General features: G+C 41.5%; 1 protein-coding gene across 9 annotated transcripts in view; it reads right to left on the bottom strand.

Annotated features, from left to right (window-relative positions):
* Positions 1–1,374: 1,374 nt before the first annotated feature.
* Positions 1,375–23,464, bottom strand: part of LOC119175683 (guanylate kinase) — a 175,274-nt gene continuing 153,184 nt past the window's right edge. For 3 of the 9 annotated variants that reach the window (XM_075881897.1, XM_075881896.1, XM_075881894.1), the window contains 7 exons: positions 19,649–19,783; positions 19,483–19,524; positions 19,305–19,401; positions 19,081–19,219; positions 17,699–17,783; positions 11,229–11,314; positions 1,375–3,039 (listed from right to left, as the gene is read on the bottom strand). In XM_075881897.1, coding sequence (XP_075738012.1) covers positions 2,974–3,039; positions 11,229–11,314; positions 17,699–17,783; positions 19,081–19,219; positions 19,305–19,401; positions 19,483–19,524; positions 19,649–19,783 — 650 coding nt within the window. In that variant the 3' untranslated portion in view covers positions 1,375–2,973. Of the gene's footprint in view, positions 3,040–10,438; positions 11,070–11,228; positions 11,315–17,698; positions 17,784–19,080; positions 19,220–19,304; positions 19,525–19,648; positions 19,784–19,928; positions 20,197–20,864; positions 21,023–23,464 lie in introns of those variants that run through there. The other 6 variants (XM_037426622.2, XM_075881893.1, XM_037426620.2 and 3 more) reach the window with 6 other exon arrangements.

The raw sequence follows: 23,464 nt of genomic DNA, 5'->3' as shown, positions 1-23,464 counted from the left end.
CTCGCCTCCAAATCACTGATAAGCAGTTTCGAATCTTGCCTCATTGAGAATTTCGTTTATATCTCATTCATTCACTCTCGCTTTACTTGTTCCCTTGGCCATCAGAGTTACTGCATCTCATGCCGGACAAATTGGCATTTGTATGTGTACCAAGAACGGAACAGAAATCGAAAAGGGGGACGAAGAGAGTGTGCGCCAGTTCATGTGAACATGTTGAAAAAGATCTGTTCCTGCCGCACGTGGTCAGTCTCTGTGTCTTTTGCTGCCCAGCACCTTTGGAGGGCTCTGTGACGTGAAAACCAGGATGCATTATCACCTACAGGCAAGCGGTAGATTTTTGAGCCTTACGCCCATCCACCCTGTTCTGCACGATGTACTGTGTGCGTTTGTCTTTTGAATGCCGTGAAATGTTTACAGAAGGAACACCGTTCCCTCTACCATTATTTCGTAAACATAACAAGTTACCATTATAGTTCCACCAATCCTGAATGGAATGGTGGTGTTCCTCTGTTCATTCCAAAAGGAACAAGATCCAGGAACGTCGTTCTGTACAACAGTAGTCCCAAAACACTTCCCATTATTGGTGCGAATTGTGCTGAAAGTATGCAAAGACACGTGCGAGACGAGCATATCATTACATGGTGAATGTTCATTCTTCAATGAAACAATTTTCAGTAGCTAAATTACCAAATCAAATGGACATGAAGTCAATGTACCTTGTAAGACAGCCTAAACTGTTCTCTTGCCTCAAGTACTTCTCAAGAGCTTAGTTGTGGTGCCTTTATAGGCCATAGGAATGCAATCAATGCAACTTTCAAGCACGTTTTCCTAACACCTGGAAATACTGTAAAGAAATTCTCAGGGATAGGCACCTCAACGGTATATAAATGGTAGCTAATGACGCATGTCTTGCCTCGACCACCAGCAACATTATCCTTTGGGTGTCCAAGCCCCCTAAGCCATGCCACTTGGCTGTGCCAGTAACCACAAGGATTCCTATGAAAATGCTTCAATTTGGCAAGGAACACAAGCAAGCAAAAGCAATGAATACAAGAAAAGACACACCTTGTTCTCCTCCCCCTCAATGTTTTAAGTTACAATGACCACATCGATGAGACATTATCACAGCATGCTTACTAGATTAGATGGAAACATGCATCAGTTGTACAGCAGCCCTGGCATTTTATAAGGTATTAAAACTTGTCTACAACTTTTAGACAAAGGATAAGAATGGTATTCATATGCTACCAAATGTACTCTTGGGAAAAATTATATATGTACTATCATGATGAGTTTCACTTACACCTCCCTCTGTAGGTTCTGTCAGCTAAGGCCGACAGAATCTAATTCAAGAAAACCACTCGTACAAATGAGTCATGATGTTTTAGAAGCTGTTTATTCAGTGTACCCATCAAGCCAATATAGTAGGAACATTAAATTACCAGCTACACTTTAAAGGGACACTGTCAGCTAAAGCCGACAGAATCTAATTCAAGAAAACCACTCATACAAATGAGTCATGATGTTTTATAAGCTGTTTATACAGTGTACCCATCAAGCCAATATAGTAGGAACATTAAATTACCAGCTGCACTTTAAAGGGACACTAAAGCCAAATAAAAATTTATGTGAGGGTAAAAGCTCAATGTATGACGCCTACAACGACAATATTATGCCGGGCGACGTTGTCTTCTTAATTGTTGCTTTTAATGTCCCTTTAAGCACAACACAATCTTTTCCCTATACACCTGCTTTACAGTAGTTTCTAACCGAATGACTCTTAGCAAGACAGTTATGGCTCACAACACTGTGCTATGAACAATGAAAACACTGCTAAGAGCGAACATGGGGTGCAGACCATGCATACTTAAACCGATTGACAACGAACAACTGTTATATTTAGTCAACATACATTCTTCAAGTGTCGTTGAGAAGAGTCCACCAGAAGAAAATGCAAAACAAGCATGTCGACTGTTTTGGTCCAATGCAAACAAAATATGTACAGTAATATGATAGCCATGGTCAATAAAATGCAACAGGAATAGGTTCATGCCCTATTCACACCAGTTCAAATTTTGATATAGAGGGAAAACAGAAACAAAAAACAATTACTTTCACCACACTGTACCCCTGACCCCAGTAGCTTAAATTAAGTGAGATTCTTGAATACGCACACACACGCACACTCACTCTACAACATATGCAAATCACAGAAATGCAGCAAAACTGTCAGTATGACTAATATGCCATAATTCATTTCTATGTTGCACAAAAATCACAGTGTATGCACACTTAAAGCTTAGTTAGATGTTTCTATGGAAACTAACACAATACACAAGTTACAGAAACCACAATGAGGGGACCACAGAGTCACAACATCTACTATATGGAACTGAATTTCAGATATCCAAACAGGAATCATTGCGAGCTAGAAGTAACAGGAACAATTTTAGCAGAAACAAGATTGGCCATGCAGCAGGTGCGGCACTTGTTTTGCAGTAACGCTGTGCCTGCAACAGTGGGCGCACATGAACACTGCAGCAGGTTCAAGGGACCCATAGGACTAAGCTCGTGCTTATTTCTAGCACTTACACAGAACTACGATGCACAGTCTCAGATACATGGTCAAGATTCTGCTCAAGCCTTGTCAACAGTATCACAAATACAATGCGCACCTATGAGTGTCTCACAACATTAAAGACTCATGAACGACTTTTAAATAAAATGGGAGGAAAATGAATTATGAAAGTAGGAATAAAAAGAAAGAAAACAAGGACTACATGCGCTGTCAGAAGTGGTACCTTATACAGTGGACCACTCCCAATGAACATCAGCACTGATCTTGTTTAAAAAAAAACCTTTCAATGAAAACTGCGGCGTATGTATCGCAGCGAAAATCAGTCCGCAATAAGTTACAGGCAACAGAAATATGATGCATGATGGGTGCGCTGAGTCCACAGATGTTGGGTGTGACTAGATCTTTGGCTTCTTCTGAAGCTCCTCCACTTCCTGGATAATAGAGAAACCCATACTGTACTCCTACACCAAAAAAAAAAAAAAAACGTTTTGTTTCAATCAAGATGCGTCAAGACATGCAAGTACAAGTATCGATAAAAAAGCATTTTCCAAAATCAGACAAGTACACAAGGTTTTAGGGCAATTAGTCACCATGCATTACATTGCCTGAGCATTAAGCATACTCTAGAATAGTAACATGCATTGGATGATGCCATGCCTGCTACAGTTATAGTTGCAAAAAATTACAGCAGAAAGCCAAAAAACAAGGATAATGATGTGATTTCTAAAGCATAATAATAGTTGTCATATAGCTGCGCTCCAAATGACCACAGCTAAAAGCTGCCACATGATGTTTCACTTTTGGCTTCATAATTATGTGCAGAACACACAGTATAGGAGGGCCGGAGTAGGATACGAAAAGTTACAAAGATGACAATACGTAGACTGCCTAGACCAGATTCCTTGTTATATGTATGTACACTGTCGTTCTTTATGAAAGAGAACACGCGAACACGTGGCCTGCGTTCTGCGGCGGCTGCTTACAGCACCATCAACCGACAGGTGAAGAAAACACGTTCACTTTTGGCGTCATCTATTGCCAAAAAAGAAGACGAGCCGCGGCCAGTAGACAAGTGCTGCTAGATTACGTTCCATCACCGCTCGCACGGCGAGCGACATCAGGCTATTACAGCAGCTTGCACCGTGGTCACGCACAACGTTTGATACGTTGGCAGTAGACTACGCACGGCAGGCATCATCACCCTTTGTGCAAGCAAAGAGGGAGTGCAATCTAGCAACGCTTCTAATGGCCATGACTCTTTCTTTTTTTTTTTTTTTTTGCAACAGATGACGCTAAGAGCGAACGTGTTTTCTATTGCTGTCGGTGGATGGTGCTGTAGGCAGCTGCTGCACAGTGCAGGCCATGCGTTCGTGTGTTCCCTTTCATAAGGGCAACAGTGTACAGACGCAAACTAGCAATTTCACTTGTACCTTTATTACAACAAAACACATTCTTAACACTACAACACATTGTCTGAGGATTACATTTATAATCGGGGGTTTTTTAGAGCTCTTTACCCGGCCTCACTTATTTACTCACACATAAGAAGTCCTTCGGGGTGATTTTTATCACAATAATGATAGTAGGTTCATCACTAGAGGGGTTGGGAGAGATTTTCAACCGTCCCATTAACACACTGCTTGGATGCAAGTGCAACTTTCAATGAAAGCTCTCTCATTCTGCCATGGCTAGTGTCTGCCAGCAGCTTTCTTTCTCTCATGTGCCAAAGCAGAGAAAACGTATCCCGTTCACATTATCCAACCTGAATTCTTTTTGTTTTCCTTCTTTTCTCGATTTTTGCTGTGCAACATTTCGAAAGGTGGCCTTGTTCGGAATAAACCAAGGTCACATGCAATGGTCACCTACTTAACAACCACTGCACCTTTAATCTATTTTCATACTGCTGGGGCCACCCACTCCCTGCAGCCTACTTCAGTGATGCCTACTGCATTTTGATGAGCAAGACTGTTCATTAAATTGCTACTTGTACAGAAACCCGTCTGGTCAGGACCAAACGTGAAAGCAATCAAAACAAGATACTGACCACGATAAAAGCAAATAAAACCAAGACGTTTCGGCCCCTGTATGGGAGTCTTGTTCACTAATGAAAAAAAAAAAAAAGCTCCCGTTCAGGGGCTGAAACATCTTGCTTTTATTGCGGTCAGCATTTTGTTTTAATTGTCTTCATTAAAACTGTTCTTGTAAGATTTTAGTGACACATGTAGACATATAAAACATGAAACTCGTGCAATGACACGTTAAAGGGGGGGGGCTACTCGAAAAACCCATGTTCTTAAAAAATTACATCTTTGTTTACATGCTTTCACATTGAGTTTATTTACTTCCATGGTAAAAAAAATTTAAGGTTGAAATTAAACTACAAGAAGGCTGAAATAACTTCGAGCACAAGGTACCTATTGAAAACTAAGAAGAGCTCATTGTCTAGAGTCCCCTGGAAATTGTGAGCAGGCTGCTTGCCATTGCATTTCACATGAGGAGTTCAATAAAGCCACATGCTCAAAACAACCATAGTTTCCAATCTTTCATGATGGAAGAAGTCACTTTAAAAAGCATATCATTGCCAAATAAATGCGCCTTCATTCTTCTGTTTCGAATGCATTTTTCTCAAGATGCAAAATTTTGGGCAACTTCCCGAGTTCAAGGTTTTGATTAAATGCTTTTGGTGGCCACAACCAAGTTAATATTTCACACATACTCCTTAACATGTGTAGAGTGCAATTAACTTTTATCAAACCTTATATCACTTGTATAATTATACAACTTAAACTAAATGATTAGTATGGGCTGACCATTTGAAGACTTTACATATTACAATTTTCATGTGCATTAATACATTTTATTTAGATTTTCTTGTTAGTTATTTGCACTATACAGTTAATGTGGAGTAATATGATCCATTAATGACTCATAAAAGTTCAGTGGCAGGAAATGTGGGTCCAGAAATAGGTATATTTTACACACTAACAAGGTCCATAACAAAAGCTATGCAACTTACTATAAAACTGAGTACATATTTCAAATCAGCATTAAAGCCAACAGGGTGATTCAGCTAAAAAGCACCAAGAAATAAAAAAAATTAAACATGAGAGCTACGAGTCTCAAAGTAGCACAGTATTTGAGCCATATAGAGCACATCGGAATATTTTTTCCAATCCACCAAGCATTTTTTTTTTCTTTTCAAACGAACGAGAAATATAATAAAGAGGGAGAGGGTGAAATGTTTGTCGTTAGCCTGAAAAGAAAAAAATCTTGTGCTGCATCGAATGCTGCCTCTGGTCTCGTTTAATCATATTCGCACATAGTGGCTGCTATTTCGTCCATTTTTTTTTAATCGGTATTATCGCTTAACGTTGATGATAGCCACCGATGCAGAACAAGCACGCAGACTGTTTTGGTCCAGTGCAAACAAAATATGTATAGCCATGATCAATAAAATGCAACAGGAATAGATTCACGCCATATTCACACCAGCCCAATACCGCATTTTCATGGAGGGAAAATAGAAACAAAAACAATTACTTTCACCAAGCTGTACCTATGACCAAAATAGCTTAAACTAAATGAGATATGGCTCAAACAATACTGTGCTGATTGGAGACGAGTAGCACTGTTAAATTTTTTTATTAGTTGGTGTTTTTTAGCTGAAACACCCTGATAAACAGCATTAATTTCATTGCCCTGAGCTACAAAACAAGGAAACTTTTTTTCTTCGAGCAGCACTTCCCCTTAAATCATCATGATCAGAGGGAATGCCCAAAGGATGACACTAGCTTTACAACTGCGAGAATACATTCTCAAGCACACACACCAAAAGCTTCAAATGAAGATTTCAAAAACAGCTTAGAAGTGGAAAATCTCCGTGTGATGGCACAACTGAGTAATCCCGTGACAGAAACATGAGGAAGACTACCATAGCTGTGGTGCAAGTGAACTGACCAGCCGTATGTTACCTCATGCACGTGTATCTGCACTTTCCGCCATTAGCACTACTGAAACGCTCAGCTGCATCTCCTGGTGAAAATACCATAACATCGTCACTATCTGCATTGGGGGAATGCAGGGGGAAATCCATTTATATTTTGATTGATTGCAATTGGAAACAAATATTTTCATGCTACAGATGGTCACGGTCATCATATTCGCTGTACACACCTCTAACATCGCACCTTTCACAGCTCTCTTTTGAAATTTTTGCCAATGGTTATTGTGATGCATGGAAAAGGAGCCACACTTAGACTTCTAGAATTAAAATTGAAAATAATTAGCTTTAGGTCATTACTTCCCAGTCAAAACTTGTCGCAGCATTCCTCACAAGCATGCAAAGTACATGCTGCAGTCAATTTCATGTCAAGTTAATGCCCAATTTCAGTGTCTACACTACTTTAGGCACATTTAGTTATGCAGGCACATCTGCCCTCTATATTCAATTAGTTTTCACAGCTGCCACAGCTATGTATCCCTTTCAGTCGCGAATTATGATGCATTTTCTGGAGGTGCATCGAACTCGCATGACATAATCCCAAAGTAATCAGTGTTACATTCCGAGAAAGAAAATCATAATGCTTTGTTTTGAGTGAGCTTCAGTAATTAACCCTTCACTGCTGAGCATCGCGAATTCGTGACATACAGAAAAACTTCAAGTACGCAAGTCACAAAATGCCATCCACATTTAATGCTGGCTGTCAAGAACTCATGGGGAATGTAGCTTTCAGCATTGAAAATGTAGCACCGTCTCATGTAAGGTATTCCATGCTAGAACCAATTGTTTTGTAGTTGATGCCACAGAACACGAAGCACGTGCAACAGCTCAACTTCATGCTTTCTAGCATGGGCAACACAAGTTTTATCTTCAATTATTTTGTTTACTTGGTGTGTAAGCACCCAAGATGTGCCACCCGAGATGTTACGTAGTTATGAAGCGTGTTTTTCGTTGCAATGTTCTCGCCTGTGTCCCATATAGAAAATTTGCAACATAACTAAAGGTATGCATTAAAGTTGCATTTTAGATAATTTTTAACTGCAGAATCAATTAAAAGATGTTACTTAAAGCTGGAACTTAAAAACTATTTACATTTTGTTCAGATGTTTAATAATTCAGGCATTAAAGACTTAAACTTACTTAGTGTGTAACTATATATCTAATTATCCTTCCATTAGTCAGCTTCTATAGTTGCATGAAATTAAACTATTTGGATGGAAATACATGCAGTTTTTTTTGTATTAGTTATTCTGGGACGCGGAACCTCGGAAGAATCGTCGAACATGGCAGTGTATCTAGCAAAGTGATCATCTGCAGCGATACGCAGCATAAGAAAGTTAAAGGATTGAAAGTTGTCCAGAAAAGAAGCCTGAAGGTACCTGCACACCAAGTTTCAAGTCATAAAAGAAACACGTAGTGTGTGACATGCCATTGAAGTTGGCATGTACAATTGTACACATTGTGACTGAAAGGGGTATTATTAGCTGTAAATGTGCTTACACATGATAGCACAAGCATAAGGCCTGCTAAATTATGTTGCCCAGCATCTATCTACAATGCATTTCTTGAGGTCGTTACCACTGAATCGATGCCACTGCTTTAATTAACTTCAAAACTGTTCAAGTGATGATGGAATCTATTTTGAGGCACTACTATAAAGCTTTGCATGGTGTGCTGCCATATATTTGTGCAGAAAAGCTCTACATGTTCTAAACACACCCAAAACAGTCAGTGTACAGTACATATAACTTATGGTTCTTCAGATGTACCCTTATTGCAATACAATGCAGAGCTCTTAGTTTTGCTGACATCTTTCGAAATCTTCCAGGAGACTTTTTGTGGTACCAAGGCACATCCTCAGGAAAAAAAAGGAGGGGGAAGTGTCATTCTGTATGCCCTCAGTGGCTTTTTTTGCAATACTATCAATGTGTCAGGCCTAAAATTAATGTATTGTCGGTGGCATCACTACTAAAGGCGGTATTTCATACTGCAGGGCATTGCATGCAGAATGCGAACACGATTCTGCATGAGGAAATACTATAGTTAAAAAATCTGTTTAACCTGGTAACCTGAGTGGATGAAGTGCCACGTGCAATGACTGTCAAACAAAAACATGAAAATGTGGGCGGGCTTTTTGTAACAATGCGATGAGCTTTTTAGGACAAAGGAAATGAATCTGTAAGCATTGCAGACCGAGAGTGTTGATTTAGCTTATCTTTAGGGCACGACGGCAATGTACAGAGGCACAACGACATTGTCGTCATCGTGCCTTATTCTTCAAATATGCGAAACCAACACGCCCAGTGTGCCATTCTTACATCGGATATTTCTAGTTCATTGGGATCTCCTTAAAGTGTTGTTCCCAATCCAAGCATCACAGTTGCAATGGTGCCTTTGTCTATTGACATCGTAGTGCCTTACACTTAAAAAATCTAAGTGAGTTTCATAAACCTCCTTTGCTGGAAAAGTTTTGCAGCAAAATTAAAAAACAAAAGGACACTGAATTAAATGACTTATTCATGATTTCTAGGGAGCTCCCGAACACCACCATAGCCAGAAATTTTTTTACACAGGAGGGGGAGGAGTTAAGCTTAGTTATGTTTGTATGTTTAAGGAAGGTGCATTTCATGTGTAGTGAATATAAGGTCTATTGCGCATGTAGAAAGAGCACCTGATACTAAACACTTTCATAACAAAATGTGGGAGACAACATGTAGGAATCCAAAAACACTAGCTCCAATTTTTCGCAAAAAATTTAGAGGGCAGGAAACATGAGTACTGCACAAGAGTTTTGCATAACAGGAGTGCTTTTTCTATGCAATACTCTTAGTCCATGGAGAGATGGAACATTAGGCTCTTTTCTCTCGTGAGACACAACCTAATGGCGGCAACAGACAAGTCCCTTTTTCCCGCACTACATACAAAAATACGGCACCCGCTAGCCCACCTATCTAACATTTGTCATAATGTTGCTCCACCACGATATATTGCACCACTTTACTAACCTTACCACTGCAGAATATAGAGCTGAACTGCTGCACAGACGATTTAATCGCATAGGATTCAAGTATACAAAGGAAGCATTCACAAGCTGCTTATCTGTTGAACTCATTTACCAGAACTGCCTAATTAGGCTAACTGTGTTAATTTGCAAGAGAATGTTTTGAATATAGGCCCTTTTTAATCAATGTTGCTAATATTCATTTCCCATCAAATACCCTGCTATACTATGACAATGTGTACTATAACAAGTGCACTGTTTTTGAATGCATTCTCCATATAACTAGCCATACTTATTTGGATAACTCAAAAAGTATTCTATTTGATGGAGACAAACTAGCAAAAGCAGACGAGACACTCGTAAAAGGCAGAGAACTGAAGTACCGGTGAACATCAAGTTGTCTAAAATCTAGCCAGCTACCAGAAAAATGCTGACTTGGTAAATGTGCAACAGTGACTCCACAACTGCTTGCATCTTTGTCAGTACAACTGTCACTCTTCAGATAATTGACAAATGATAGGCTGTCTTCACAAAGCTCCTTGTATGAAGCAAGTTCAACACTGTCCGAATGGTAGACAAGTGCTACTGCACATGCCACATGAATGAAACAATACTGTGCAAACAAGCTCAGCCTCGGAAGTGCTTTCTACCAATCCAGAAAGCGAGATGAGAGCAAGAAGGAAAAAAAGAGAGAACTGATCAGCAGGCATCTAAAGTGTGCCAAGTTTACCAGTTGGATACAAATTGCGAGAGCACTTTGCAAGCCAGAAGTGCTTGAGCCAATCCTGGTAGTCAAGAGTACAAAGCGCACAACTGCCCTGTGCAATTTTAAATGACTGGAGCCAAAGACAAAACCAAATTGTCATTGTGACATATTTAAATATTTATTTTGCTCATACACGTCTGAACAAGTAGCAGCAACACAGCAACAAATAAGCAGGAAGTGAAATGAGACAAGCAACACAAATAAGTGATGATGTGCATAAATAAGTCATGAGAGCAGAACAATATTACAGCACTAAGCCAGAGCAAGTTTTTGCCGAATCACAAAAAAGCTTTGCACCTATCTTACAATGAGCAGGGTCAATGGTAAAAGGTAAACAATTTTTGTGACAGTTACATTAAAACAGGAAAAGAGTGACCTATCTGGCAGTTCACACTTGTCACCAGCGTGAGCAACATGACAAGTTAGGAAACAAAGAAGCAATGCCAACATACTGAATCATTACAATTGTGGCAAATCACAGTTACACTCAAAGACTGGCAGGCTGCGTCTCCCAAGTGGACAGTTCTTTTGGTTCTGAAGCCACAGAGGGAACAGTCCACTTTCTCTGAGAAAATGTAAAATGGTCTGCTGCATTGGCAGCTTCTGCGGTGGTGTATTCTATTCCACACAAACTGTCCTTCAGGTGTTGGCATCCATTAGATCATAAGGACGGTGCTGAATCCTCACTGATGGTCACAAACTCTGGCAGCTTGTTGAATGCCTCCTATAGTGCAGTAAAAATGATGGCGGGGGGCCTTTTCCAAAAACGTACAGCACAGAAACATGCAATGACCCATAAGCATGCCATGCTTATCATGTCATGCCAAACATTTAGCCTCAAAAAGAGGTTTGGATGCAAAGTAGTGCAGTACAAAAATCTCACCTTTATAAGGTAATCTCGGAGTTTGCTGTATGCACTCTTGAGGTTGTCATTGACTAGTAGAAGGTCGAAGTTGCCCTGGTTCTCGCCTGCAAATTAGAAAAAATGCAACACACATATGTTGACAAAGTATGGCAACTAAAATGCAAAAACTCTTTTAACAGCATCAGATTTAGTTCTTCATTAGATCTCAAACAACAGCTAAACTTTAGCCACAAACTTAAAGGGACACTAAAGAGAAACAATGAGTTGTTTTAGAGTGATGAACTACACTCCGAGAACTCTGTGATGTCACAAGTTTCACTCTCATAAGTTCATTATTAGTGGAAAAAATCAAGATTGTAGTTTCCATTTTTAAATTTCGCGCTGTGATCTCCGCTTGACATAAGAAATTCCATAATGTATTTTTCTTTTTTTTTTTCATGACATTGGCACGATAAAATTTTCCGAGGCTTTGTATGAAGTCCATCGCACCCACAGATTACAATGTACTTCAATTTTATCGATTAGAAGCTACATAGGACCCAGTAGCTACCTTAAAACATTGACGACAACACAGTGTTTAGTGCGGAAATATTAAGATGGCATTCCCATCCGCAGTTCTTTTTTTTTTGTGCGTTTTGTCACTTTCCAAGTGTCATGTCGCAGTAACAGTGGCGTTTTCACAATTGTAAAATCGTACTTTACAAATATGCAAAAGAGCGTTTTACCCTTTAGTGTCCCTTAACATATTGGTGTATTGCAAAAGAGACTAATGTGTATTCCAATATAAATTCACATATGGCAAAACAGTTATGCGAATGTCAGCAAGGTGAAACGAGGTTCCTCTTTTAAAAAGGAGTACTGACATGATTCTGAGCATTGCAAAAAGGACATTTTAACAAGAAAGTCTTTTATACTGGGGTCCACCACGGCTCCGCTGATGCATTTCCATCACGGATATGAGATTGTAACATATCTACTAACACATTGCAAAAAAAAAAAAAAAATTTCCGTCTCCGGGCGTCAAACCTACGACCCCTCGCTTCACAGTGTGCGGCTTGAAACCATTAGGCCATAGAGCGCACGATGCAGCTTGCCAATTAATGATGAGCTATTTATGTACACCATATACCATTGCCGGCCCTCAGAGCTCAGTAACTTCAGCGAGTTTTTGTCATCAGCAGTTAAATGGCATGAAGGGCGCACGTTGGGCCCCATGCGTTGCAAAGTGTGCGCACGTCTCCACAGAGCATGGTTGCTCACAAGTGCATGCTTATCTCGGGATTTATATGCTTTGTACTTTGTGTGCTTTCCCCTCAAGTTCGCTTTGAAGATGCGATGACTAAAGAGAGCATGAAGGTCACTTCGCTTGCTGCCACGGCCACGTTCACAAAAGGAGCGTGCTGCTCACACACGTAGAAGTAAGAACTGCGACAGCTGTTTACAATCATCCTGTGTATACGTGTGCATTTTTTTAGTCTTCTTCTTGGAGCAGCGCACTTCAAGTGTAGAGCTGTGACAGTTAATACCTCTGTGGAGACTGTTTCACCTTTGCGTTATATGTACCGATTTTCAGACAGAAGGATCAGCCACGTTTTTTTCATTGACTTGGCGTGCAGTGTCAATGCTCTGCACACAAAGAAGCCAGGAAAGACATGTAAAATACTTCTTAAGTTTTTGCCACTCAGCATCTGCACACCAGCCCGACCACAATGGACATTACCAAGGTGAGTCAACACCTTCATTGAAGTCACTGTCAGAGTTGCTGGATGAAAATTCACTCATCGACGTTCATGTGCAACACTTGCAACCAACAGCAGATGAGAGAGCTGCCGCTAGTATACACCACAAGTTGCTGTCCCCATGAGACTTGGACCTACATCCGCTATGTTCACATTTCACTGTGAAACCACCCCCCTGATATCATAACCAACACTATTTAAGATAGGGGTATTAAAAATATATCAAATGCATTCCGAGGCACTAGGATACTCTTTTTACCATTTTTTTTGCACCAGTGTTATTTAGAGCAACAATATACAAATCCCATCCACCCATTGTAGCCCTAAGCTATAATGGAAATGGACACTAACTTCGCACAAATTCGTATGCATTTGGTGCAAGTACAGGTTTGTAGCATGCAGCTACAAAAGAATATATGTGCCAAAGAAGGAAACGATAACTTTTTCTTGAACATATTTCTTTTCTTTTTTTTAAGTTTGGGCTAGAGACATTTTCCTTCAGGTATCACCTAAGCAGGAATAGCTAGACCAACCGTTTGTCATAATAATGTGTGCATAAGCATCGTTCATGGATTTTAGGATATTCAAGCTTTAGAGGCAATGCTTCACATTAGCAAACTAGCAGACATCTTTTGCTAGAAATGACTGTTGTACTCTACTATGTGTAAACTCGTTAAATTATTTTAAAAGATGTACCTCAAAAGACGAAGTTTATGTCACACACATCTCTCCAAATAAATTGGAATGCAGTTCCACTTTCAACACTTATATTTGAATGCCTTTGCCAAAAGCGTAGTGGTTACTGCATGCCTCTATTACACTACAGTAGACCCTGTCTCACTCACTCCGGCTAATTCAATATTGTCGATAACCACTGACCAGTTTATAAACATTTCTATTGGAGTGAACTTTCATTATATCAATCAAGAAATTGCAAGATGGATAGCTGGTAACAGTGACTATCCCTCAAGCGTCACCCCAATAAACCAAGACCTTGCTTTCATATCACTGGATCAACGCCGCGACATTGCCCTTTTATGTTTATATCATAAATAAATCTACAGTAACAAGTGCCACTGTTTGCTGCTTCATGTCCCTCTGTGCACATCTCGACGCATTCACAATGCATGTAGTTTCATGTGTATTCATGGTCACACACTGGAACTTGACTAATCACCATTACCTCGAGCCATAGCACATTAAAACGGCGATCAAAATCACATCATATCCATCTCTAATTGTGAATCCTTTCGTGATAACCTAATCTCATTGCGTTTTACTTGCACCTTGCGGTTTATCATTTGTTTTTTGTTTCCCTGCACTTTTTTTTACTTTTGTCTTTTTTTGCAATGTATATACTGATGTCCCCTTACTCAGTGCCCTTTAATCGGCTTGTAAGGCATTTTGAATAATTAACTAAAAAACGAGGTGCCACCAGATAATGCAAGCGGGGCTGAAAGCAAGTGGCAGCCAACCCTAACAATTGTTACAGGGGTGAGGCAAACTCCCTCTTAGCAGCACTTGGGTCACAGAAAATGGGTCAAACATGAGTCGTGCACAGTTGAGTCCTCTTATCTTTGACCTGGCCTAGGATGTTTACAATTTGACAATGTAGGTCACAATTACTATGCTTTCTTTTCAAAAAAATTACAAAATTGCTAAGATCGTGCAGTCTTTGATGAAGACTGCGACTGAATGAGCTCATGCTTAATGACGACACTCCATGTTAATATCCCCAACACGAGGGCAAACATGGTGCACTTCACTGCCAGTGTCATTCACACGCTGTCACACAGGAGCTCTTTGTGACCACTGTTGCAGAATGCACTCAACAGTGGAGGCATATACCAAACTCACTTTCCTATGTCGAAGTGTTTAGCTTCACCAGCAGTGGCTCAAAAATAAGTAAAGCACTATGGAAAGCCACACCGGTTGTACCTTTAAACCAACATTATTTCTTTTTAGCACTACTGTTATGCATTCAAACCCGCTATAGTAAAATAAAAAAAACTTATTTTTCGCTTTCGGCCACAGCCTCAGCCACCAGGGGCATGCCAAAGCAGTGAGACTGTTTAGGAAAGGTTAATTCCTGGTTATGGTACAGGCTCACTGCCAGATCAACTGTACTAATTCAGTATTTTATTTAGTACAGGAGTCCTTTCCATTACACAGGGTGTCGAAACTCAAGCCTGTAAAGGGGGGATGGACGGCAAAATCGACTGAACATGCACTTTTTCAATTTTCTCGGCACGAAACTCAAGCATTATTGAGAAGTGCTTCCATGAGTGGCACATTTTGCGTGCAGTGAAAAGCATTCAAAAATGATTCCAAATGCGTATGATCCCATGACTACACCTTGAAAACTCAAACGTTTAATGGCACACTACTTTTCATGAAAAAAGAAACATTTTTTCTGTAACCACTGCAGCTATGAAGTGCAAACTTTTGTCACTTTTTCTGAATAACATGCACCCTTTCTAAAGCAAAAGAATGATGTTTCCATCAAAACCGTATTTTTCACAAAAGCTTTTATTTATGAAAAAAGCCGTAGAAGTCTATTAATCAAACATCAAATTGCATATATAAAGAATGGCCATGCCTACAATTATTATTTGGGTTCAGAAGGATACCCTGGGCACATGTACTAACCAGAAGATACTTCACCACGTTACATGCAGAACCTTTTCTCACAAACATTACTTCAAAAAATAAAAATAGTGAAACGGTTTATTTTTTATTGTTTTTAAAGTGGCTTTGGATTTCTTGCCAAATTAAAAAAATATCTAGTAAACTCTCCAATCAATTAATTTGCAAAATTTTTTTCGAGCTTGCTTTGAAAGTAAGAGCCATGGGCAGTAGTAGTAGCACACCTGTCTTTGCTATTCATCACCCCTTAAACAGCATGCTGGAAGCTTCACCATTGCAGGCTTATACATATGCTTATACAAATACTGCGCATACTCATCATCCAGAAATAGGCTGAGGAAGGCATTCCTAAGTCTACCTTGAATAGTTCAATATTATTACATTATTGCAACTAGTTTTGAGCACACACCTATGTCTCTGTTCATTTGTAGCATATTTGAGTGAATGTTTGAATGCCCTTTCTCAACTTTCTTTCCAATAAAATCACTGAAGTCAAAAGATAACGGTATGGCAAGCAATATTTATGGCTTGGCTAAGACTAAGGTAAAAATGAAACAAAATAAATGCCACGGGAGTGGCATTTGTCTGCTCCACATCTTCAGGCAACTTGTGCACACCCATAGTCTATGTTTGCCGAAGGCTACGCCCAATTGGTATTCTAAAAATTATAGAACTGCAGATTTTACAGAATCCACTAATACTTCATTTGCAGATACTGCCTGGACCACGTCAAACTTTTTTATTCCACCTTTCAGCATAAAAAATTGGGTGACCGCAAGAAGGGGGGGGGGGGGGGGTATATCGGAAATCACTGCAACATTGACATTTGCTATCCTCTGCCGTTGCACTTCTGTACACTGCCATTGGGAAAGAATGGCGTTTCAGGGCTTCCACCATTGTGCTTTTAACACCCGAAGCCATTTCCCAGAAGATGGCAGCTGTTCTAGAATGTCCACACCCATATCGCTTCACGTCCCCACACTTCGGGAACATTTCACGAAACAATGATCCTGCTGGATCACTTACACTTAGCAGCAAACAATAAATACCACAAATAGGCATTCTGCATGAATCGTGCTATCTTCACAGGTTTGTTGGAAGAAACTTCCTATGTTTGTTTGCCCTTCCGCAGCATGAATGCAGTTTTGATGCTTGTGCAAACATGTCAACCTTGCCACCGTTTGAAACGCTTACACTACAGGCAGGGGCATGTGGTACAGAATCTGTATTTGCAACCGTTCCGCGTAGTCACAAAGCCCTGAAACTTAATTGCGTACAAGTCCAAACAAACTTGCAAGTGCTTCTTCTTTCCTTTTAACCCCGCCATTAGCCTTCCAACTCAACTCGGAGAAACACACAACCCTTACAACCACATAGCAAACACTACAAGTGGTGTAAGCACAGCATACAAAATGCGGGAGGGTTCAAGCGACCTCGCCTTCTTTCGGTATGGTGGCGAGTGGGTCTTGGGGCCGCCGGCCTTTGCTCAGATGCACAGTACTAGAGTGCCTAGAATATACTTAGTGGTATTATAGAGTATAGTTACAATAAACTATAAGTATAGTGACGAGTGTTCTACCGCAGCCCTGCAACTGTCGTAGCAGAAAAAGCTGACGTGCAAGCGTGATTAAATAAACGCCTCTGCTGCAACAGCCACTTTTTTGGAGATTCCGATAGCAATCGTACAATTGGGAGATTAGGCCGAAATTCGAGAGGCCCCCGGATACAATTCGGGAGAGTTGGCAGACATGTCATTCCCACCAGTTTTGTAAAGTGGGATCTCCCAGTCCCATCTCATGTGGGAACAAAGAAGACTGTCTGTTAGAATTTACAGAGATCGACTTTGTTGGGCAAACCTGACTAGAAATTTAGGCTCAATGTCTGACTTTGACATACATGCAACCTCCAAGGATGACCATCAGCGATTTCCAAGCCACAAAAACATTCAGCTATACAATTCAGTGCCGTACGCACTACTAAGATAGTGAAATCCCAAGTTTTTGTAAACAATGCTGTGCAAAACGTATTTAGTTGTTCCAATTCTTCCCAAATCTTAAAATTATTTACAAAAAAATTCTGATACTCAAGACTCGAACTACATACCATAGGCAATCTCCTCACTAGCTCTTGCCAGGCGTTTATGCAAGCTCTCCTCAGTTTCTGTTCCCCGACCCCTGAGCCGCTCTTCCTGGAAAGCAGGGAGTGAGGAAGGAGGAGAAAATACAAAAGACAAAACATCAGATGGGTTTCCAACACTGGTCAGAAAGTGGAATTAGTGGTTAAGAGCAGCAGCTTCGAAAGCTTGTCCACATTAATTTTGATAATTAAAGCTGTTTCAAAAGTCCACTTTTCAATGTACAAACACCAACTGCAAATGTCCCCTATTCAGTGTGCTTATTCTATGACGACGGGTTAATTAACATAAGCAGCTGCTTGAAAATCATCCATCACTTTATGCAAAACTATCAAAGAAAAGGTAAAGTAAGTAGGCACCAATTATACAAATTCATTGAACAATTGGTGTAAACAACTAAACACTGAGGAGTGAGCCACAATATTTAAAATAAGCACATTCAGCAACTTGCTACAAACACTATTTTCATGGAACTTCAGTTATGCAGGTGTGTTAAGTACCAAGAAACCAGTCGCAGCACAGGACAAGAGCCTTCTATCCCAAGTAACACTGCACCATGCCATACAGTAACACTTCATCACCAGCCAACTTGGACAGGGAATAAAATCGAACAAAGAAAAGTGTGCAGTAAAAATTCAAAATGTACGGTCAATCAGACTTGTAACAATGTCATACCATGTGTCGACTATCTTATGAATGGGTTTGGGTGCTACCAAATTGTTTTGTATCTTAACAACTAAACGAACAGTGTTACGTTAGGCGCACACATGAAAACGGTCAGGGTTGGTGCATGCACTGTTTCATGTCCTTATTAATTCACACTGCGATATACAAAAACAAGAAAATGTCGAGTTCACAGCCCAAGATGGTGGCGCCCAGATGTCTCACGAAAAATAGTTTATATATATGGTGGCACAACATTGACGATAGAACTAATCAAAGCCAGGAATGAGCTGAAAATTTATGACATGGTTCGTGCAAAAAAAAAAGTGGGTGCAAAATACTGCCAAGACATATTCTTATTATTTATGCAAAGCCCGTAAAGCATTTGCTAAAGAAGGTTAGGGTCACGAGCACTGTAGCTCAGGTTAGGACACTTCGAACCGCCCAAAATGCAACAATTTTCACCGAGGCACCCAAAAGCAGCTCGCATGTGTAACATATAGACTAAAAAAAAATCCAGTGCATACACATCCTACACAAGACACTTATAGGACTGACCTGGCATTCCAAAGCATTGCCTGAAAGGCACAAGTTCCAAACTAGCAGAAAAATAAATAAATAAGGCGCTACAAGATGTAAAAGAATAGCAGCAGTGAAACTTACTTTAAAAGATTTATAGGAGACTTACAAGGGCCTTCATGCTTGGAGGCTTGATGAAGATGTAGCGGGGATTCAGATCTGTGTTCTTGATGTTCTTCACACCCTCAATTTCAATGTCTAGGATGCAGATTCGCCCTTGTTCTTGCACATCGCGAACGGATTTCTTGCTGCACAAAATGAAAGATGGTCCCATTTTAGAGATGCTCATCAGCGCTAAAAAAAGTGTGGGGGGGGGGGGGGGCACAGCCTTACCTCGTGCCATACAGGTTTCCCGAAAACTCCGTGTACTCGATGAATTCGCCCGCCTCGATGGCCTGTTCCATTTCATCCCGCGATATGAAATGGTAGTCTGAAAAAGGTAAACGAGCAATCACGAACATGTCTATGCACGCCTTTGTACCAGCCGACATTGCACACACATCGTCCTTACCTTTGCCATTCACTTCACCAGGCCTGGGCTTCCGGGTGGTATCTGAAGTACACAATAAAAAGAAGCCACAATACAGGGCTTTTAGGCACCGCGTAGTCCGCATCGCCAAAGAAATGTGGCCAAAGGAACCGTATTAGGCTGTACCAACAAAGACTGCCATACTCACGGGACACACTCAAGGCGAAATAATCGCCGAAGTCTTTCAACAGCTTCTTGAGCAGTGTCGATTTCCCACTACCGGATGGCCCACATATGACAAGCGGGCGCAGGGCCGACATGTGTATCAAGGTGGACAGGCCGCCTGCGGAAGGCAAAACGAGCTATACTATGAGACGGCACCGCTACAACGACCACATTACTGCGCAGAAGTACCCGTAGCACACGTGGCTGTAATACCGAGCATTTTAACACTACAGTAGCCCGAGCAGAGCTCCACGTATGCATACCTGACTGACACACAAGTCGAGGCGAGACGCATTTAATCGATTCATTCATTCCGGGGACACGGAGAAAAAAATATCACCTGTACGGCTGACGATGCTGTACATTTCAATGAAATGTGATGAGGCAGATGAAAGTAAATAAGGACGACGAAGCCCTAAACACGCAGCGTGCAGAGGGCCGTGGAGAATGGTAAATGCTCGCCGGTAACAATGTCCCAGGATGCCAGTTTGCTAGCGACAATAGATTCGAACTGCGTGAGTGACGACCAGATGGCAGCACAAGCCACAGAGTTGGAAGCTGGGGGCGTCGGCCGCAGCACGGCAATGTGCGCTAGCTGCGGCGCTTGCGTACACGAATTCGTTCGCGTAACTTAAGCGTAGAACGCGGTAACCCGCAGGGCATTGAGGAAAAAAAAAAAAAGAACGACATTTTTCATTCACACATTGAGAGACGCTCACAATGTTTTGAACTAGCTCTAGACGTTTCGACGAAAATTTACACGTATTCGCATCCATGCATGACACCGCACGGCGCAGCTTTGCACTTTTCCCGAAAGTTGATTATTCGAACCCACGTGTCTGCCACGTGAAGTATCAATGTTTAGTGCCGAATGTCACAGCGCGGATGCTCTACGCCACTGATGAATTTCCGTTCGCTCGTTCAACAAGCGCCAACGTGAACACACGTGTTAGCCAAACATACGCGGATATATGACGCATATAAAATTCGTCCTCAGTCACGTCGTAGTGGCAACTAATTCTCTTAAAACACCTCGCGCCGGGAACAGCAGGCATTATATTGTCGCACATTAAAGCCAGCTTGAACTGGTACCACTGCTTCCAGTGCCCGAAAACGTAGACACTCCGGCATGGGAAGTTTACAGAACGCATCCGCACGAGCGGATTTGCCACGACAAACCCGGAGATAAAGGGGCCAACCTTTCATCCTCATGTTGATCTCTTGAAAACGAAGTCCGGAGCCTCGACGAAGTATAGAACGGAGATCAAGTACCGCGGATAAACCTCGGGACGAATGGGACGCACGGGCAACAGTTGGAGCTGCTCTGACGGTCTGTCCAAGAGGGTCGGCATAAATGGCGCCCCACGTTGCGCAAGCAAGATAGCTCGTGGGGCCGTCAACGAATCCCGTCACTCCGACGGGTAGTGGGGCGCCGCCTATCGTTGCTCTCCGAACGCGTCCACGCCGTCCGTACCCGACGGCCGAGAAGTCGCAGCAAGAAGCAGCGTGCCAGACCAGACCCGCCGGCGACCACACCAACCCTGAACATTCCGGATGCGCCATCTCCACTAGTGCTCGTATTGGGGCCACCGCACACGGTGGTTCCCCGAAAGCTAGGGCGAAAAAAATATTTCTTTCACCTCCGGCTTATGTCTCTTGTCTCATTAAAGAAACAACGGCAGCTAGAGAACGGGAAGCTCGTGACCTTTCAAATTCGATCCAGTGCATCAGCTCTCATACCCTCTCAATTTTTAAAATGAAGAATCTGCCGATTTCTCACTCTGAACACATTTGCGCTTTATTCCACTTGTCGTTCTGCCTTCACCTTCTTACACATTGGATTTCCAAGCAGCGATACGCGAAAAATGCCCAGGTGGTCAAACTTCAACCCGAGTGTGCCTCGTGATCAGATCGTGGTTTTGCCCCCCCCCCCCCCCCCCCCCCTTGAACATCAAACCAGGTCTAATACAGGTCGTCTTCTGCGCTGTCCACCGCACCCCTTTCAGTGATGCACTTAAAAAATAATTACGCAGTTATTAACGTCACTGGTCATCTTCCATATGTCTTTGTCAACAGCCTATTCCAAGTGACCCATATCTCTCGTGCAATATTCTTGAAGGATGCAGCACATATTCCATTCGTGCGGCGGGCAAGTTAACCCACTGTTCGTATACCACATGATCACAAACGAGGCACCCTCGGACGGATTTGCATGAAATTCTTTGCATCTCAGACAGAAAAAATAAATTCTCCTGGAACAGAGCTTTGACTTGGGACGTGTATTTTGTTTTTCGATATATTGGGAAAAACTAACAGGAAACTTTACAAACTTGCTGATGTGTTCTAGGAACAGATACAGCATGGTTCTGTTTAAAGTATCGGCAGCGGACACATTTGCCACTGTGGAAATTTCTTATAGCTTACGTGAATGTTATGACAGTGCTTGTGCGGACGCAGTGGCATAGGTAGAAACTTGTTTTTTGCTAAGGGGGGAGGTGGGTGGCACGGTCACCGTGTGCCACTGCCTGACTGCACTGCAGTGTGCGGGCGCATAGTAAAATTGACATGCATTATTGCTAACTTAAATCAATGCGTAATCTATTATTAGGCACAATTCACAAATTTTTGCTGTCGCTTTCCATTACGGAATCGGGGCTGCAAACTTCGGTTTTATCTCGTTATCTTGTTTTATCTTGTTAAATTCTATATCTTAAATTTTAATAGAAATTACCGAGCTATAGTGTCAGGCTTACTTGCATAAAGAGAAATTGAAGCCTAGCTTTTTTTTTTTTTTCGAAGAGGGTGCGTTATTTCATGTGTATTTTTACAAAAGACGGAATTGCAAAAAAAAGTTAAACAGGAAAACTGTTAAGTTCTATATAATATGACGCGTCATCTGCCTGTTTTAAAACAGCTGGTAATATCAAAGCAGTCAGTTCAACCTGCGGCTTCGACCTGTCTTCGCAGCGTCGTATGCGGTGAGTTCTTCGGAAGTTTCACTTGTGGGAACAAAGCTTGCAACGGCAGCTTAAAATCAGAATAGATAGCATAAAAAGAGTGAAATAGCGCGCTCAGACGGAAGAAAAGGTTACAAGGACCACACTTACGCAGCACACGTAACTTTGTCCCGTCTAGGCGCGCTGTTTCTCGCTTGTTTACCAACTGGCCCGCCAACAACAATCAGTGTTGCAATAGCATAAAAGCTGTTGTGCAGTGCATTAATACACCTGCATTTTGTTTTGTACCGACCTAAATACACACTGCACAATATATCCGCTAATATTCCAAGGCTTCACGGTTTGCCTGCCGAGTAGGCATAAGTACTTTGTAAGAGTGAACCGCGCTGCACGCGACATTTTATACTTTCTAAATATTCGTGAAATTTTAGGGAAAGTATCCGTATTTCCGAATGACGACTGCTATAAACTAAATCGCCGAAGACAATGTTCATAAATTGACATACTGGCCCGCCTGTCTGCCCCCGACCCCGGCGACAACCTTACATCGTTGCCTTCGGTATTTTAACTGAATATTTACGATGCCGGAGAAGCAAGGTTAGTGTGTGCCGCAGCATTTAAAACAAAAGCTCGAACAGTGTTTTTGAGAAAGGTTGGCCCCGCAGAAGATGAAAAAGTGGAGAGCTACCACGCGTCCCGATTTGCCCTATACATGGAACGTCTGCAGAGAGAAAATCTTTCTGTAAGTAATACGAAAGACGCAAATTGAACTTTGTGATAAGACATTCATGAACAGGTGGTGAATTCTGGAGCTCCAGCAGCCACTCCCTTTTAAAGTATGT

Source organism: Rhipicephalus microplus, chromosome X, assembly GCF_043290135.1.
Source record: "Rhipicephalus microplus isolate Deutch F79 chromosome X, USDA_Rmic, whole genome shotgun sequence".
In the NCBI taxonomy this organism is placed as follows: Eukaryota; Metazoa; Arthropoda; class Arachnida; order Ixodida; family Ixodidae; genus Rhipicephalus; species Rhipicephalus microplus.
Note: the sequence above shows the minus strand (reverse complement) of the source record. Positions and strands in the feature narration are given on the sequence as shown.